The 19,432-nt window shown below is 38.7% G+C and overlaps 1 protein-coding gene across 1 annotated transcript in view; it reads right to left on the bottom strand.

The window, feature by feature from the left end:
- Positions 1–205: 205 nt before the first annotated feature.
- Positions 206–19,432, bottom strand: part of LOC111861637 (coatomer subunit delta) — a 31,193-nt gene continuing 11,966 nt past the window's right edge. Inside the window, exons 5-11 of the mRNA XM_023846366.2 lie at positions 17,844–18,052; positions 15,996–16,160; positions 15,099–15,264; positions 10,037–10,184; positions 8,063–8,174; positions 7,271–7,472; positions 206–3,937 (exon numbers count right to left, since the gene is read on the bottom strand). Coding sequence (XP_023702134.1) covers positions 3,848–3,937; positions 7,271–7,472; positions 8,063–8,174; positions 10,037–10,184; positions 15,099–15,264; positions 15,996–16,160; positions 17,844–18,052 — 1,092 coding nt within the window. The 3' untranslated portion in view covers positions 206–3,847. The remainder of the gene's footprint in view (positions 3,938–7,270; positions 7,473–8,062; positions 8,175–10,036; positions 10,185–15,098; positions 15,265–15,995; positions 16,161–17,843; positions 18,053–19,432) is intronic.

The raw sequence follows: 19,432 nt of genomic DNA, 5'->3' as shown, positions 1-19,432 counted from the left end.
CCCATATTACTTATAAATAAAATGCATTGATATTTAATACTTTAACATCTGACAAAATATTGTACATTATCCCACATTGGGCTAGTTTCCTAGATATCTAGGATCTACCTCCAAAACCTGGGAAACAGAATAAAAAACAAAATACTTTATGTCAAGCTCAGGAAGAGATGCCTCGTGGTACAATAAAACACAAGAAGAACTGAACTAATCTAAAATTATTTTTACCATCCATACGAGCTAGAGAAGGCTATCCTGTCCCTCCATCTGCATACAGGATAGTGTAATCATGTATGTGAAACACCATTTCTGTTGTGATAGATGTAATAGTTATGCCACATAATTCATGCAATAGACTACTGTTTATGAAAAAAACAACACTTAAAAGAAATATACTGCACTAGGATAGGCTTTCTAAAACAAACAATAAAGCAACTGGAGAACACCTTTAAATCTTTGGTTTTAAGGGGAAGCAAAGCAGTCCATTTGGATGGCTACCTACTCTAACAAGAGTATCAGAACTGGATAAAAACAGTTTACTTACAGTTTCGACAGATGTTATATTTCTGTACAGAAGTTCTATAATATTTAGATATTAATTTCAAGATATTTTAATAAAATTTGTATAGGTAGAGAGTACACAAACTTAAACAGTATGCTGATGGAGTTAAAGTACACTTACATTTAAAAATCTTATCTTTGTAACTATGTTAACAAGTCTTGCCAAAGGGAGCCACACAATTCACCATGTAGCATAACTTCTGATATACACTGCTGCATTCAGCCCTCAAGTTAATCACATCAGCAAGTGTGCAACTGATATACAAATCAGTACTTCTCACATGACAGCAAGCAAAATATTCACTCTAACACTTTCAATGCTCTATGACCTAATCATGAGGTCAATTACAAATGTTCTGTGGTATACGCTGAAGAATCTCTACAGTATTAGTGGCAGTTACCCTCAGCCCTTCTAGGCTAAAGCCAGACAGTTGCTTGAAATGGGTCATGACAGCCCTCTTTAAAATTTTTATTATTTGTAATCATTTTCAGATCTCTCTCAACATTATATAAGCTCTGCACCTGAAACAGTGTTTTTAAATAGTCTACGAATCATTCTCACCAAAACATATACAAAATTCATCATTTGTTCTTATCCCAAACTGTTCAGTATGGATCAAAATTAAACTCATCAACGAACTCAAATGCTGAATACCACATAAATATGTATTAAGGAAAAATGTGGTTTGCAAGTACAGATGTAAACAGCTACAATAATCAAATTTCCTCAAACTTTGAAATGTAGAGCACAAACGAACAGTTGAACTGTCTGAAATATAGACTATAAACACATCCATAGTTATAATCATTGTTAATAAATTGCAAATGACAAACATTTTCAATATCGCATTTAAGCATCCTGTTGCATTTCTATAACATTCACAGAAAGTATTTATATTAGAGTTCTGTCAACAATGCAACCACTTTATTCCTTAGAATTTTCACTTTTTACAACATGTTTCGGCCCCAACCAGCCATCATCAGGTACTTCAATTCGCCAAAACTGTTATCTGCATTGAATATCGGTCATACATTTCCGTGTAACTGCGTTGATCAGCAACATTAATATGGAACAACGCAGTTACACGTGAAATGTATGACCAATATTCAATGCAGGTAACAGTTTTGGAAAATTGAAGTACCTGATGATGGCCAGTTGGGGCCGAAACATGTTGTAAAAAGTGAAAATTCTAAGGAATAAAGTGGTTGCATTGTTGATGGAACTGTAACAAAAATATTCTATTTATTACAAATATTTTATTTGTTCCCTTTGTTTACTGTAAATTTCCTTCTTCTTGCTTCTGAAGTATACACTTGCAAGTTGGGAAGGTAAGTTTTATGTTATTACAATAAAGGTTTCCATGTGTATATTTAAAAAATAGTTACAGATCAGTCCTTGTTATCAGAAACCTTATCTGCTGCATAATTCAGTGTTATATTTAGGTCGTTCAAAAATGATTTGACACTCCCTCCATAATTCTGGAAAAGTAGCAGTGTCAAATGCAAGCCGGTGCATGTGGGAAGGCATACATACTATACTGCCGCCTATGGCCATGAGATGACGTTGCTACTGTGCACAGGTTAAACAGTGCTGCGTCATTCGTGGCAGTGTGCAGGTGCAGTCATGGACAATGCTCAGATAACATGGAAGCAGACAAACACGGGCAACGGTGGACTGTGTGGTTTCTCTGGAGGGAAGGACTGGCTGCTTCACACATTCACGTGAGGTTAGCAGCCACATGTGGGGAAGCAGCACCAAGTCATGCAGGGTAAGACGTTCACCTTCAATGACGAGCTTCAGGCAGTTTTCCAGCAGTGGTGCCGGGATACCCCCAAAGAATGGTTTGCTGTGCAAATACAGAAACTGCCAGAACGATGGCAAAGGTGCATAGACATTGGCGGGGAATACCTCTAATATAATCTGTATGTATTTTGTTCCAATAAATGGTTACTCTGAAGAAAAAACATTTAGTGTCAATCATTTTTGAACGTCCCTAGTATTTCAGAGATGTGTTTCCATTCTTTATTGACACGTTATTTTACAGTAATCCATACTCATTACATGTCAACTGTGCTACACACACATGAAAATATTCTAATTTTGTCTTATAAAATACAATAATATAAATCTCTCTGGGTTATACATAAGCATTATCAATGTATAGCTTATGATGACAAAGTTTGCTTATCCAGTTCTGTACAAGATTTGTAAAATGACTTGTATATGTTAACCTTCACTGTACAGTAAAAGAAAATTTTAAATCTCCCGTTACTGCAGGATGGTGGCTGGATTTTAACTCAGGAGTTAACAGTATTATGTAGTATAAAAAAAAATGCAATCCTCAACCAGCTGGACTCATGTGCTGTTACAACAGTGCAAGCACAGCCAATAATGGTTAAAAGAACTACTTAATCCAATGTGAGGGTATTACTGCACGTAACTCTGACTTAAGCTGCGGATTCTACGAGTCAATTACACACGATAACCAGCTTCATACAAAATTATGTCCATGACCAAATACAAGATTACAGAATTTCTGTTTAACAGTGCCAAATAGCATCTTCACCTTCTTATTTTACAACACTTATTGTAACAAGGTCACACTGGGTTTCAGCATACCAAAGATCAGATCAGAATCAAGTTGTGAGTACCATCAAATGAGGGTAACAAAGCATACATAACAAAATCCTGTTCTCTGGATGCAATTTATGTGAACTGTTTTTATGATACTTTAATGTGTAACTTATGTGGATACTGTCAGTCTCTTATCAATTTTGGAACATTTCTAAAACAGTAGTAATACACAGATGGAGAACTCCTGTGGCAAGACTAAAAAAAGGTGGGGGGACACATTGCACTTAGGCTTTGATAATGATATAAAAATATAGTAACTTCCTTTCGTGGCCACCTTTTGAAGAATTATCCAGTACTTAAAAAAATTACATAGTAAACACAGACATCCACTAAATGTGAAATGTAAGAAATGGTAGCAACAAAGACAATGTTATTTTTTTATGCTTTAGTCCTTAAAGGGGAAATGGAAGAGGTTCACACAGATTCTTTGATTGTGTCACATGAAAACTGAATACAATATTTTAAGCAGTTACAAAACTGAAGAATGATGTGCCAAACAGTGCTTCTGAAATATGTAACTAGGAAATAACTCAGTCACTTAACTAAAATGCTACTAGATATATTCATGTGGAGCTGATGGCCAGCCACCTCCAATGTGACTCATCTTTTACAAATATCCACACTTTTATTCTTGAATTTTTGCTACGTGCACAATTAAACTATTTCATACTTTTCAGTGAAGAAGTCAGTGTCCACAGAGAATTTCACTGGTGAATCATCATCCACCTGTAGCACTTCCGTTACCTGCGGTATATAACAAAAATACGCATGAAACATGTTTCACCCTATTCATCTAAGTAATGCCATGGGGCAATGGCCTTCCTGACAAGCTAATATTTGTTCAGCTGGTCCAGAAATTCTGTACGTTTTACAAATCGTAAGGCTAATCTAAAGATATACACAAAAGGAAAATGCTTACTATAAACGGAATATTTTTACTGTGTGGACTGGGTCCATGGCTCTGCACTTCACAGTGACCGGTGTGCTCTTTGCTGTGAAGCGCATATGAATTTTGCCGATGAATCAGCATGCCTGATGGCCGATAACATTTGGAATGAAGGAAAGTAATTAACTTGTGGACCTCCTGATGGCATTATGTTACACAGCTAGCAGTGCAGTTCATGTGTGGAAGTTTGTTTATGATTTGTCAGCAGTAGGCAGCAATTATCAGCTTCATTAGCCATTTGTTCTCAGTTTCAGCTAGTGAGCAGTGTGTTATGTCATGGTGTGGTATACTTGTATTTCTGTATGTCACCCATGTGAAATATGGATCTGCTAGAAAGTGCTTGTGAAAACTTCATGATGAAAGAGTTCCCAGTAGACAAACAATTCATAATTTTGTGAATAAACTTTGAACAATTGGGTTCTTAATAGATAAGAAAGAAAAACTTAAGTATCAAGTGCTTACTGAGGAGAAGTTAGTTGTCAAAGGGGCCAGACTTGAACATACACATAGAAAATCACTGAAATGGCTGCAAACTGTTTTATATATTGTCACACGTACGAGTGACTACAGAGAGAATTTGAATTAGATTTATTGACTACTTTTAACACACAACTCATGACTACACTTAAGTATAGCACCATTGCTGATCTCCACACTTTACACATACTTAAAGCACACGTTAAGTCTTTGCAGTCTGCTGTGTTTTTGACTGACTCTGTGGTCTAGTGGTAAGAGTTCCTGCCTACAAATCCAGAGGTCCCAGGTTCAATTCCCGGCACTACCAGATTTTCTGAGAAGTACTGGGTCTGGAATGGGGTCCACTCAGTCTTGCGAGGATAACTGAGGAGCTATTTCAAGGAAATAGCAGCTATGTTCTAGAAAACCAAGATTAACGGCTGTGGCGATCCGTTGCAAAGGTTGGCACTAACTTCACCGACAAGTGGTGGTCTCTCAGTCGGTATAGTTCACTTGTGGACTACAGGCCATGGAGTTTTTTTTTTTTTGTCTTTAGCAATTGTTCTCTGGTAATGGCTTCTAACAAAGGAGATTCTTCAGCTTCTGTTCTCACTTCATTGTTAACTGCACTGGCTAAGTCTTCTTTCTACAGATTCCCATACAACCCTGAACTCTTGCGCCAATTGCCCTCCTTGTATCATCTCGGCACAGACCACATAGAAAACACCATTCATTGTTGTACTCCAGTTGTTTCTGTGGGAACATGTCTGCCAAACCACTACTGGGCAACAGTTGCATATCTTTGCTTATTAAGAATCTGTTGCCTATCAGCGGATGTTGTTTCACTGGTTGTTTTGTAGTTGTTACCCAGTATCAGGTCTACACACTACATTGCTCCCAGCCTACAGGCATACCATCATATCTTCTTTTCTGTGCTTATAATGTCTGTGATCAATCTCATCTTGCTCCCCTGTGGCTCCGTTCTCACAGTGATTACTCTCCAACTGCTCCCTACTTAAGACTTCTTGTCCCAAGTGGCTTCCTGATAAGGTGTCAGTCGGTCCACGTGTATCACCACCATCTTCCTCCAGCTGGTGTGGGTAAAAGCTCCAAGAGTGATCAATGCTCCTATATCTATGGCTCTTCAGCTGTTAGTAGTAGTTCTTTTGTTTTGGAGGGGGATGACCCTTCCATAATGTCCTGATGCCCATTTTCTGCAGTCTAATGGAAAACTCGACTGCTTGCTTCACAATCTCCAGTCCAATTATTTGTCCAAGGGCCTTGCTGAATGCCCTCTGGCTTCCTAGACATAGCTGCCGTCTTGTGCCCCAGTCCTTTATTCCCTCGTTGCATTTTGGATGTGGCTGTCATCTCTCAAGCATCCATCCATTAGGGGCTCCTCTTGCAACACCATCCCTGCCTGGTCCCTGATGATTGTGTCCCTTGCGTGGTGCAGGAGCGGTATGGTGGGTCATCCATCCGCAGGCAGCAGCCAACTTCTTCCAGGGTCCACCATCATCCTGATGCTGGTCCCCCTACTGCTCCTTCAGCAATCCAAAACATTTCACTGCAACCTCTTCATGGGGGACTTCCTGATGCTCTGACTCAGACCCTATTTCTTCTGGATTCACCTCCAAATCCATGGCCTCTTGTCTTTTCTTGACAGGCCTCCACTTCCTCTAGCTGAGAGTCCATCCTGGCCATCACCCTTTCATGATGGGCATCTAACCTGGCCATCATTTTGTGATTGTTCTGGATCATGGCTTCCAGCCTTGCTATTATTTCTTCTTTAATTTCCTTTAGATCCTGTGTATAACAACAGTGTGCCACAAACACCTACAGGATGACACTAAAGAATCCTCTTCTCAAGAACTACAAGGCGGTACATGTTTGGCCCCCTTCATGAGAAGAAATAACAAGGACACAAACCAACTTGGTCTGCAATTTCCAACAAAAATAATTTAACATATTAAGACAGCCACTCTAGTTCTTAAAACATTTAATTTTATATCCATTTTATGTTATCAACATTATATGTATATAGTTTAGCATATTTTAACATTCAAAAACATTAATAGTGGCTTCCAATTGTATGGATGTCCCTCTGTGGATGGTCTGTAAAGGCCAAAACATGTAAGGGATGAAGGATTGAAATAAGAAAAATCTTTACTAGTCACATTGGACAGAACTGTTCAACCTCTTATGATCTGAGGGATTGTTCACATTGATTGGGTGCCTGAAGGTCAGACCATTAACCAGGTCTGCTATAAGGAGGTTTTGACAGTCCTTTGTGAATGGATGAGAAGAGAAAGACCTGAAATGTGGAAGGGCTCATGGATTTTTCACCATGACAACACACTGGCACACAACGCACTGTATGTCAAGATGTTTCTGGTGAAGCACAAGATCCCTGTGTTGGAACATCTGCCCTACTCACCTGATCTAGCCGTGTGACTTCTTTTTTATTTCCAAAGATTAAGTCTGCATTAAAAGAAACCCGCTTCGAGTCCACAGAAGGAAAAGGCGATGGAGGTAATGAAGAAAATGTTCTTCTCAGATTTAATAAAGATATTTAAATTAGATTTCCTTTACTTTTTCAACTACCCTCACACAAAAAGAAGGGGAAGTAACAAGCTCTCTTCAGAAGGTACTGTGAAAAGAAACTATCATCTTACCGTCAGATCGGCATATGATTTCTTTGAAACAAAACTGATCTGAAGAGGAAAGAAGTCACCAGGCAATGCTGTAGCACTGAACTCCAAGGAGCCAGATCTGTTGCTGATGTCAATAATAGGCAGTGTCCAAAGAAGAACGTTCTTTCGAGGATCATGTATGTATTCACCATCACATTCATTCACAACTGGGGAGATGCCAATACTGCAATCACAATAAAACAGTCTGAGAAGAAATATCATGAAAACAATTCGATTATTATATCATTAACCACCATCCTGAAATAGAGGTACAAAGTACTGGCTGGCTATCATATTTTAATTCAGGGGTAACAATTTATAGTCCAGGAATGAGAAATTTTAAATTTCCCATGTTTACAGTTGTGGTGGATGTATTTTAACTAAGGATCACAATATCAGAAATGAAAAAAATGCAATGTTTAGCCAGGTGAACCATGCAATGCAACACAGAGCTAATAAAGGTTATATTTATTAGAAATTATTCCTTTTGACTGCTTGTAAAACAAAATTTTTCAAAACAAGTATTCAGCTGAAAAATAAATAAATACTGCATATCCCTTTCTACTCTGATAATCTGAGATGTTCTCTTAGCAGAATCTTCATACTTCTTTTAGTGTGAAACATGGTATAATCAAAATACCTTTTATCCATTCTGTAAAAATACTTTCATAAAACTGGACTTCAAGCAGAATTATTGTTTTGAACAAAACATTCTACAGTTCATTCCATCCCAATAATTTCAAGTGAATGTCCTTCATACAGTATCTTACTTACGGTAGGGGAATGGTAATGCACACATCATTGAGTTCCAGCTTTTCATGTTCTAGTTCATACTCTATGTTAACATCACAGCCACCTTGACCATTTTCTGAGGGCCAGCAATTTACTAGAAACAGAATTAAAAAAGTAAACATTCAACATAAAAGAAGTAACTTCAAGCAGGAAATATTCTTGATAATATAAGTGTAATAAAGTGAAATCCAATGGGCACACAAGTTTATTAAAACATCACTTTCGTAGTAACGGAACAAATATCAGAAAATGTACTTACATTTAAGTACAGACTGCAGACTTCTGGGACATGGTGTCAGTCTGGTAGATGGTTACCCACATTTCCATGAAACAGCCTCCATGTTCAGGGTAATGTTAACCATTTATCAGATTACACAGTTTCACATGCCACAAGAGTGCAGTATTAATATTCACCACTGTGAGAACTTCAAATTTCAGGTACATGTATAATTTGCTAAAATCCGACATTGTTACCATTCTTGGTATCTCTAAAATTCAACTGCCTCATAAATGAAACTTATACATGGTGTGTTCCATATACAATGCCTCTTATTTTTTTGTGTTAATATGCAACGTCTGAGCTGGATGTTGGTGGTGTTGTAGTAAAGGTTGAACCTTCCCACCAATGTACTGTTAATTTGGTTGTCGTGCGACAGATAATGACAGCAGAGCAGTCTACCAAAATGGCGTCTGACATAGAAGTGCGTACGAAACAGAGATGTGTTATTGAATTTCTCACTGCCGAACAAATTGCAGCCACTAACATCCATCGACACTTGCTAAAGGTATACGGAGACGATACAGTTGATGTCAGCACAGTGAGGCAGTGGGTAGTGCGTTTCAACAGTGGTAAAAGTGAAGTGCACGACAACCCACGCCCTGGGCATCCCTGCTCAGCCGCTACTCCTCACAATGAACAGCGCCTCGATCAGCTCATCCGTTCAGATCAGCGGATAACGACCAGGGAACTGTGTGCACAGCTTAATATCAGCTGTAATGCATTGGAAACAATGTTGGGGAAGCTGGATTATCGCAAAGTTCGTTCCAGGTGGGTCCCGCAGATGCTTACACAGGACCACAAAACTCATCGAATGGAAGTCTGTCAGGACCTGTTGCACCAGTTTGAAGCTGAAGGTGACAAGTTTCTGGACAGCATTGTCACTGGAGATGAGACATGGTGTCACCACTACGAGCCGGAATTCAAAAGACAGTCCATGGAGTGGCAACATCCGGATTCCCCAAGAAAAAAGAAATTCAAGACACAACCATCAATAGGGAAAGTGATGTGATTGGTCTCTTGGGATAGGCGGGGTGTGATTTTTTTTTGGATTTCCTGGAGCCTGGTGAGTGTCAATTTTGAACGCTACAAAACGACGCTGACTAAGCTGAAAGCCCGTATTTCCCGAGTCAGGCCAGAGAAGCAGACAACCTTTCGCTTGCAACACAATAACGCTAGACCCCATACCAGTTTGGCGACCACCACGCACACTGCAAAGTTTGGCTGGACTGTCCAACCACATCCACCTTATAGCCCCGATTTAGCAACTTCAGACTTCCATATCTTTGGGCCTATGAAAGATGAACTACGTGGATAACATTTTCCAGACAACGATGCTGTCATTGCAGCTGTAAGAAAGTGGCTAGCCTCTGCTGGCACAGACTTTTACAGGCGCGGCATACAGGCTCTTGTTCATCGATGGCAAAAGTGCATAACAAATGGTGGTGATTATGTGGAAAAATAACTTAAGTAGCTGAAATCTTGCTCTATTTAACTGCGTTATTATGATTTCTGTATCTGTTGTAGTTTTCTTTAAAAAAGATAGGAGGCATTATATACGGAATGCCCTTAGTACTTCACATGCTCTGAAACTATGCACAATACAATGGTCATTAAACAGTACTGTCTACTGAATGTAGCCTCCTTCTCCATCATTCCCATGCATTTGCAATACTTACTTGACAGAGGAATACAACTCTCATCCTGGGTTTGAAATCTCCATTTTAGCACACCAACATCAGAGCGAAGGGGAAACGGTTTTGCAGAATTCTTCAACCCTACTTGTGATTTGGACTTAAATAATTCCTTGTCCACATTTGGATGTGTCTATTTCAAAAGGCAAACAGAAAAACAGCTGCTACAGCCAATACAGTAACACACTTATTATGTGTCACACCAGACAAATTACAGTCTGATCTATGGTGTGAAATCAAGAATCTTACAAGAAAGCAGTCTTCTGGGATTTGGCACCGTGTATATGTGGTGTTAACCAACGTCTGCTTTACCGTTTCTCACGGTGTTGTCGCTTGCAGAATTCTTATACTTTTTCTTCTACCCTGAAGATGGGGGCGATACGTTCCTCCGAAACGTCGGTTAACACCACATATACACGGTGCCAAATCCCAGAAGACTGCTTTCTTCATAGTCACCGCCGTGAAAGCCTCAAATCTTACAAGAATCTTACACAATTCCAAAACAAATTATGAGAAGTGTGAGATATTTACTCAGGATTACAGAGTTTTTTTTATTTTGTCCATTGTTTGCATTCTTAGGGAAACAATGCTTTGGAAACTGGATCTGCTTCTATCCTCAGGTGGAAGAGTGGGAGGCACCTACTCTGTTAGGTCCATTAGAAAGAGCTAACCTCATTCACTGGACCAGAATACCAGACACTGGATAAAACCCAAAAACTCAGTAATCCCAAGTGTTATACATCATCAGAATCCTCTACAATGGACATAAAGTATCTAGTTTCTCATATTATATATTATTTACCATGCATGACATGAGCAAAGCATGAACACATACTTGACTTACACAGACACAACTGGACAAAAGATTTTACCATAATGTGTATATATTAACCATCTTTTAGTGCATACAATTTCATTTGTCACTTCACACTACATGTTTCGTTGTTTCGTCGTTGTTCAGTAATAAAATTTATATATTCAAACTTGTTAAGATCTATCATCTTACATGTCGTATATCAAACTCGTGTGTAATGCCATTCATCTGCTATGGGAGTCGTTCTTCTTATGTTTTAATTGTGTATATACTGTGTCTTATGATGTGTCTTTCTTACGTGGCTGCGTGCGTTGTATTGCTGGGCATGTAAGATTATAGATCTTAACAAGTTTTAATATATAAATTTTATTACTGAACAATGACAAACACACATTTTATATCATTTTATAAATGGACACTTGATGGCAGGCAGTGCAATGGTTTAATGTGATTAATACACCTGAGGATGGCAGAATGATGCCGAAACATGTAGTGTGAAGTGACAAGTGAAACTGTATGCACTAAAAGACGGTTAATATATACACATTATGGACACAAATCAGTATAACAGGACGCTAAAATACAACATTAAAGATTTTACACTTTCACAGCTGTACAGTGTTCATATGGATCCTGTTTATCAGTTGAGTAGTTCTGATTGTACTGCTGCTATTCTGAAGATCCTTACTTTGAGTATGGAAATAACAACAATGCCTAAAACAATGGCAATATAGCTTACATTTATTTGATACCATAACCAGGCACAGGATCCACATTAGCTCCAGCTTACAATATTCTTCCTTATGACAACAGCAACTGAGTAAGTCAATGTGTAGAACATATGAGACAATGCTGGACAGTATGAGTAAAGATGGTTACCCTGCATTATTTGTAGTGATCTAGCTGGAAAGGTTTTCACTATATTCTTAACCCTCATCTATGCCTCCTACTTGCATTCCTTGGACAACTGTGTCACCCTAGAGCCCGAATTAGGTGAGGATGGCACAGTCAAATATAGCAAATAACTCTGCTGCCTTACAATTGGTGTGGGAACATTAGAGGAGGAGCAACAGAACCCCGAGAACTAGGCTGGTTTAGAAGCTGGCAATCCTGTTAGTAAATTTACTCAACTGGTTTCCTACCATAACAACGTACAACAAATTTACACGATTTAAAAATAATGGAGTCAAAACAGGTCAGATGGTTTGGGGGGGGGTGCTTAATATGTGTAAATCAATGTGTAACACTGAAAACAAGTGTTTTCTTTGCAGGTAAGCTTTATGAAAAATTAGTTACTAAATTCACCAATACTAGAAATGAGAGGGAGAAAAGAAAGACCCCATGACTACTGGCTCATGAAATACTATGTGGTGTTAAAATCATCCAAAATAAAAATAAACTTATTTTCCCATGAAAGATAAAACTAATTCCAAAGTGTAACATGTACCTGATCATCTGATCAAGTTATTATTTTTGCAATTTGAAGGCACATGCAAGTTCTGAAGATCTGGGGCCAAGATAAATATGAAAAATATAATTTCATCCATAGCTGTAGAGAATTACAATTGGACATGTCAAATATCAACAACCTCACATCAAAAATAACATATCATTCACACAGTGATTCATCACTATAACACAGCAAAACATTTCAAAATACATTTTTAACTTAACCCTTTTGCGCGGTCATTTAAATTCCGCTGCCATCTCTCCGGCGGTAATATATTCAGCCGGCCATTTAAATTTTGCTCGAAAATGATTTATTCATCATTGTTCTTAAATTATGAGATAGGAACATGAAACTTTCACTAAAATGATCTTAAAAGGTGGTTTTATAACCTTACCTTATAATGTGAGCGCCCGGTATCTCGGCAATGGAAGCAGTTGGTTTAGAATTTGAGCAGGGTATCGTACGCATTGAAGCATGAAACTTTCACTAAAATGATCTTAAAAGATGGTTTTATAACCTTGCCTTATAATATGAGCGCCCGGTATCTCGGCAATGGAAGCAGGTGGTTCAGAATTTGAGCAGAGTGTGGCACGCATTGAAGCATTCTACTATACACAGCGCTGTCTCACATTCACCACACCAGTACTGCGTATCTCTCATTTGGCTCTTTTTTCCGTAAACCAAACATCTTCTGTGCGGCCTTGCCTTCTTCCCCGTGGGGGGAATACAAGAAGAAATGTCTCTCCGTGAGTCGTATCGCTAGCCAGATTAGCTGCAGTAAATTCAACCTTTATGTTATCATAACAAGTGTTGGTGCTTCTGCGTTTCATTTTCCATCCATTTTGGCGGCATAAGACGTCGTAGGGGTGACCACAGAATTCATGAAGTTATTCTAAGAACTGGCTGGTATGTAGTGAACGAAAGCAGAGCTTAGCTGGCTCAAAAAAATATTTATGGTCATCCCTCGAAACGACCACCAAGGTCAGTACGATAAAATGGAGTCAACTGGAGCGATAATACATGAAGGAATGAGTTCTTTTCCCTCCCCCACACACACCCGTATCGTCACAGGGGGTGACCACAGTGTTCTGCCTTAATTTGTGGCGTTTTTCTAAGAACTGGCTGCCATGTACTGTGCGAAATCAATCGATCTTGCAAGAATAAAATTTGGACATCCCTCTTCTAAGAATTCCAATTGAGTGTGTTAGTGTGGCCTGCTCAGGGCAATATGATATTATAAACACAGCACATATTATGTCTCTGCTGTTTATAACTTCATAGGAAAGAAAACACGCCATCCATAACAGTTTGAATGAGGAAATCTCTTCCAAGAGCAACACGATTTTGCTGCAAGACAGGCATATGTAACGATGACTTAACGCAGCTAAATTCGTGTCCCATTATATATAGAACTTCTGACAACAGGCCAGCGAAAAATCTAACAATCTACAGCAAAACCATCAATTATTATGGGCGTTATAACATAGGTGTGCAGCTGGACGAAACATAGACGTCGAACCCCCGCAGACGATTTAAATACCTGACGAAACATACACGTCAAACCACGCTGAACAGTTAATTTAAGAATAATAAATACTCCAAAAAGACATAAGAATAAATATTTTAAACATACAGACAGATTTATTAACAAGCAGTCCATGTCAACAATTATTAAAAAATTCTTGAAGAGAATAGAAGATATTACATAACAAACAATTAAGTTTCTTCTTAAAAACATTAAAATTTATTACATTCTTTAATTCAGCTGGAAGGCCATTAAATATTCTGGTTCCCATACTAATCACCCTTCTCTTGCTATGCTCAGTATTAAAAAACTGTACATACAAATTGTTTATGAATAGTGTTATAGCCACGAACATCACAATACTGGGTGGTATAAATCTTATTTTTTATTATGAAACATCATCATCATCATCAGTAATCTGTCATGACGACAGGTCCACAGTCTCTTCCAAAACAATTCCTCCACTTAATGCGATCTAGACCCCCTCGTTGGTGTCTCCACCTTATCGTGGTGAGGGGGTTTGAGTATGCCAAGGACCCTGAGAGCTATACCAGCGGTAGCATAGCTACTGGCAGGGCCTCCCTTGCTGGACAGGTCAAAGGGTAGGCATCAGATGAAGAGAGACACCAAAAACTGATGCCGGAAGCAGCGTCATCAGTAGCGACTTGAAGCACAGAGCAAATGATGCTCGAGATGGTTCAAGTTCGTATAGCAGCAGGCGTGACCAGAGTGGTTTGAACAGCTGCTGTACTGCGATGTGGAAAGCAAATGGAAAAACTACCATATTATCACTTTTCCTGGATAGTCTCTTTCCAAAAACAGAGATACCATATATGAAACATAGGATCTCAAAAATATATAAGGAAGTAACAGTTAAAATCTTTAATTCACGAAACAAATTTATACAGGAAACTCTATTTTTAACACCTTTTATCACCCTTAAATTTTTTCTGCAGTTAAGAGTCCTTTTTCACCCCACCCCAAAAAATAATACCGTATTTCAACACAGACTCAAATTCTGCAAGATACACACTTCTTAAAACAGTTTGGCTCACTGAGTCCTGTAGGGATTTTATCAAATAGGTAGTCTTGCTAAGTTTTGATACACGTACTGGGTGTGGGCTGCCCAATTTAATCTTCAGTGCTGCAAATACTGAAACTGATTCAAAATTACTTACCTGTATGAATGAATGAATGAATGAATGTATAAGGGGTGGGCCTTCTCAGCCCTTGCACCGCGACCTACGGTGGTACTTACCTGTAACTGAATGCCTCGTGTATCTTTATTTTCCAGTTGTACTCGGATACGACCTGACTTCTCATCAGCAATACGCAAAGTCACTAATCCATACAGTTCAAAGTTTTGAAGGCCTCCATCACGCCCCACTCTCAACACGAGACGTTCTTCTTGCCGCAGGTGAACACTGCAACCACCAAGCTCAAGATAAGCTTACAGCCAAAATGTCTAAATGGTTGTTCCAACAGAACCATCTTTCCTTTGACTGCCTTCATGATCTTTGAAGAGAAAACATGAAAATGTACTGTGCTTCTCTTCATATTCTCAGACTCATCGCTTGGTTGCTCCTTCCTTCTGCTGCCATTAGTGGGGGTTTTCAAAATTTTTCAGCGAGTCCCAACCAAAATATAGGTAGATTTTTGATGTGACAACACCTTAAACAGGCACTTGCCTAGTACTCTGTGACATGATCGTCCACCTAGGTCAACAGAAGCCCACTGGAAGGGTAAATCTGTGTGACAAGGAGGGGATGATATTGATGAGAAGTTCAGGCATCATGTGGTGCAAATTTCTCAGTGGTAAGCACTTGGTGGGGGGGGGGGTAAGCTGCTTCAGTTAGATTATGGAACGCAAGCTTTCTCCTAGATGAGTGTAGAACTAAAAGGGTGGATCACTGAAAATTTACAGACTGGTAGCCATAAACAGCTTCAGGAAAAAATTCTAAGAAGACTGACACAAGAAGTTATGGAAAAGCACTGGCAGTTATTTTTGAATCACTTGCTATGATGACTGTGCCAAAAAAAAATTATGCAATGGTTTTCCATACATGTAACATTAAGAGACTGACAGTTCTGATGGTTCATGTCACTACAACAAACTTCTCGTAAGTTATGACAGTTTCAATGTATTATGACTTACTCTTCTGTGTTCTCTATAGCAACAGGAACTCTCAGTGTTGAGGCTGCACAGGTCACAACTGGAGCCACTACATTCTCACCCTCTGACTTCAACTGATCAACAAATGATTCCACATCACGTGATTTGCTTCCCAGTTTCATGGCTTTTGTGGCAGCAGCAGGCTTCCTAAAACAGATCACAGAAAACAGAGAAGCATTAAGGAGTTTGCTTTTGCTATGCCAGGAATGTTTCCTACAGTGATAAAACTGGGAGAAATATGGAAGCTGAGCAACTTATGACGATTTGTAAAACCTTGAATTTGAAAGAAATTAAAGAAAACCAGGGCCATATTGCTAATTTTTTCATATTAGGCTACTCAGTCTGGAACACTTGCTATGTAACTACCCGTAACCTTTTACTTTCAAAAACTTCAGCAATATGATTAGGTTAGCAATTTGGCAAAGCAGACTGTTAATCTGAACTGAAAATAATAATAATAATAATAATAAAAGTATTGTTTGGCAGTCAATTTGTAGGAGGGGGAGTCAGTAAATAGGTCACAAAGGAAGCAGAATAGCTGCAATGGATGTAATATGTTTTCTATATGTATCACTAGGTAGCATCACAGTCCATTTTCATGACAGTCTAGGTTGCCGACATGTATGTGCATGTTCAAGGCTGGTTTTAGTAGTCAAAATGGCACCATCCTTGAAGAGTGTTCTGCCAAAAAGCAGTTATGCTGTGAATTTTCATGGGCAAGAGAACATAATGCAAATGATATTCATAAACAAATGTTTCCTGCTTATGGTGGGAAGTGTTTGTCGTGTAAAGCAGTTCACATATGGGCTGAGAAATTTCTCAAGGATGTTAAAAAGTTGCAGACCAGTTCACCCTGTTGAGACTGTGACAGAAGCAACTGCACTAGGGCGTTCCCATGGTTTAGCATAATGCATGATCATATGAGTTTCAGAAAGTGTGCACATGGTGGGTGACCAGAGAACTGAAGGATCGAGAAAAAATGAACCAAATTGGTCTGTCCAAGCAACATCTCTTATGGTATGCAGATGAAGAGAAGATAAGCTTAACAGGATTGTTATTGGGGACTACCAACCTGAATCAAAGTGTACTTCAATGCAATGAAAACATCCAAGTTCACCTTCTTATTCAACTGAAAAATTTAAGGTTATGCCATCAGCTGGGAAGGTTACACTTACAATGTTTTGGGATTCTCTGGGAATATGGTTAGCCCATTTTCAGAAGCATTGTGAAAATGTGAATTCTGCATTACGCTGTGAAGTTTTGAAGTTTCAGGATGCAATTTGCAGAAAGCGTCCAGGCCAACTGGCAAGAAGGGTACTGCTTCATCATGATGCTAGACCCCATACAGTATGAGCAAACCAGAATAGAATTCAAGAACTACAGTGGGAACTTCTTGAACAGCCCAGACTTGGCCCCTGGTGACTTCCATCCTTTTGGTCTACTAAAAAACCACCTCTGTGGCAAACGTTTTGCTGATGAATAAAAGGTTGAATGGAAGTGCAGTGGCTAAGACAAGTGTATCAATGTTGGTGGAGGATATGTCAAGAAATAAATATTTCTTCCAGGTTCAAATATCGCATGTTTTATGTTTTATATCAATCTGTGACCTATTTACTGACTCTCCTTTGCATAATTAAAATGATGTGTTACACTTTTAAGACATCTATGTCATTAAAGGGAAATAATAATTACATTCAATTCAGCATACCAAGAGCATACACAGGCATTGAGCAAAGATCACTAGAAACAGAACAGATCAGAGCAAACTGACGAAAAGTCAAAGAACATGATTTTGTACATGACAATGGTTGTGCTTATATCAGTACTTACTGCATGGCTGCGAAGCTTGGCTTGTTAATATCTGCTGGAATGGAAACTGAGTCTCCCACAACTGGTGCTGCAGAGTAGCCAGTATTGCTACCAAAGCCACCACCACCAAACCCAGGACTCTTGACACCTTTCTTGTTTGCTTCCATCCGTTGCCGATGTAATTCCTTTGCTTTCTCTCGCATCTTGTTTTTAGCTTCCCTCTCTTGAGTCTGAAAAAAGCTGACTGATGACTGATACTGCCTACATTGTGTAGTATCATATGGTAGGATGATTTCTGAATGATGTATTGGATGTGGAAACTGTCATGCACATTTTAAGACATCATCCATTAATTTTCCTGAAGGTCGGGGGAAACCCATGAACTGCCTCACTCAAGATGGCTGGCCTCTAGCATAAGACTGCAACTCTTGATATTGCAGCTTGAATAGGCCTATTGTATCAGCCTTTGATGACAGCTGAGTACAATGGTGGATTGAAAAAATTCAGGGTAAAATTATAAATACTCTGAGAAAAAACTGAGACAGCTCCACTTTTTTGTCATCATAATTCCTACATGCACCACCCTGAGACTTAACCAAGGTCTCCATGGTAAGTAGAAAGTAACCATTTTCCTGAGCTGAGTGGATGGCAAATGATTTTGCATTCAGTAGACAAGAATGGATGCCATCAAAGATGATGGTGCTTCCCTCACTGGACCATCTTGAACTCAACATTCTCGAATAATATTATAATCTATTAAAAATTCTGATACACCATAGTTCAGAAATACTTTGCATGCCAAGCAATAAAAAGTTGTAATAATGTACGTGTTTTGCCAGTGAGCTCTGATTATATATCAATGTCTGCAAAACATATCAACTAGTATTTAACTCCATGGGACACATTCCATCGTGAGAAATTAAGAATAACTCAAATGGTGCATAAATTAGATAACTTCCATGGAATATAATGGTTCATTACACTGATTATATCTCAGCAGATTGAACAGTGAATCAGAAGTACACAAATTACTGTAAAACATTTTATGTCAGTTATTTATTTTGTGTCTGTCCTCTGGCTACAAACATTTTCAAGAGCAGTTAAGTTGTACAATAATATTTTATATTCTGTTCTATATAATTCCACCAGTAAAACCATACAAGAGATATGACAGGAGCAAAGTAAAAATGTCACAGACCCTCCATTAGAACTGTATGGGTACAATACACAACGTTGTAACTGATCATTATCTACCGGCATCATTATTAATATTAACAGCAACATTATAATATTTTTTTCATTAACACGACTTAATACCATTTCTGTATTGAAGGTGACTTATACTCAGTGTTGCTGTAACTATTCTGAGAATTAGTAGCAAGGAATGTTTAGGTGAGGACTACTGCAACTTGAGACAATCCCATGATAGCCAGTGCGGTATGCGTATCAGTTACTCCTCCCACCAGCCAAACTAAACAAACTTCCAGAACATTGCGGAAATTTCTAGAAAGATCTCCATGTGGAAGGTTCTGGAAGTATTATATCATTGAGCGTATTTAACCTTTAATGTCGGAATGGCACATATATATGTCGCAAGCAGCAACCAGAGA

This window comes from Cryptotermes secundus, unplaced genomic scaffold (assembly GCF_002891405.2).
Source record: "Cryptotermes secundus unplaced genomic scaffold, Csec_1.0 scaffold43, whole genome shotgun sequence".
Taxonomy (NCBI): Eukaryota; Metazoa; Arthropoda; class Insecta; order Blattodea; family Kalotermitidae; genus Cryptotermes; species Cryptotermes secundus.
Note: the sequence above shows the minus strand (reverse complement) of the source record. Positions and strands in the feature narration are given on the sequence as shown.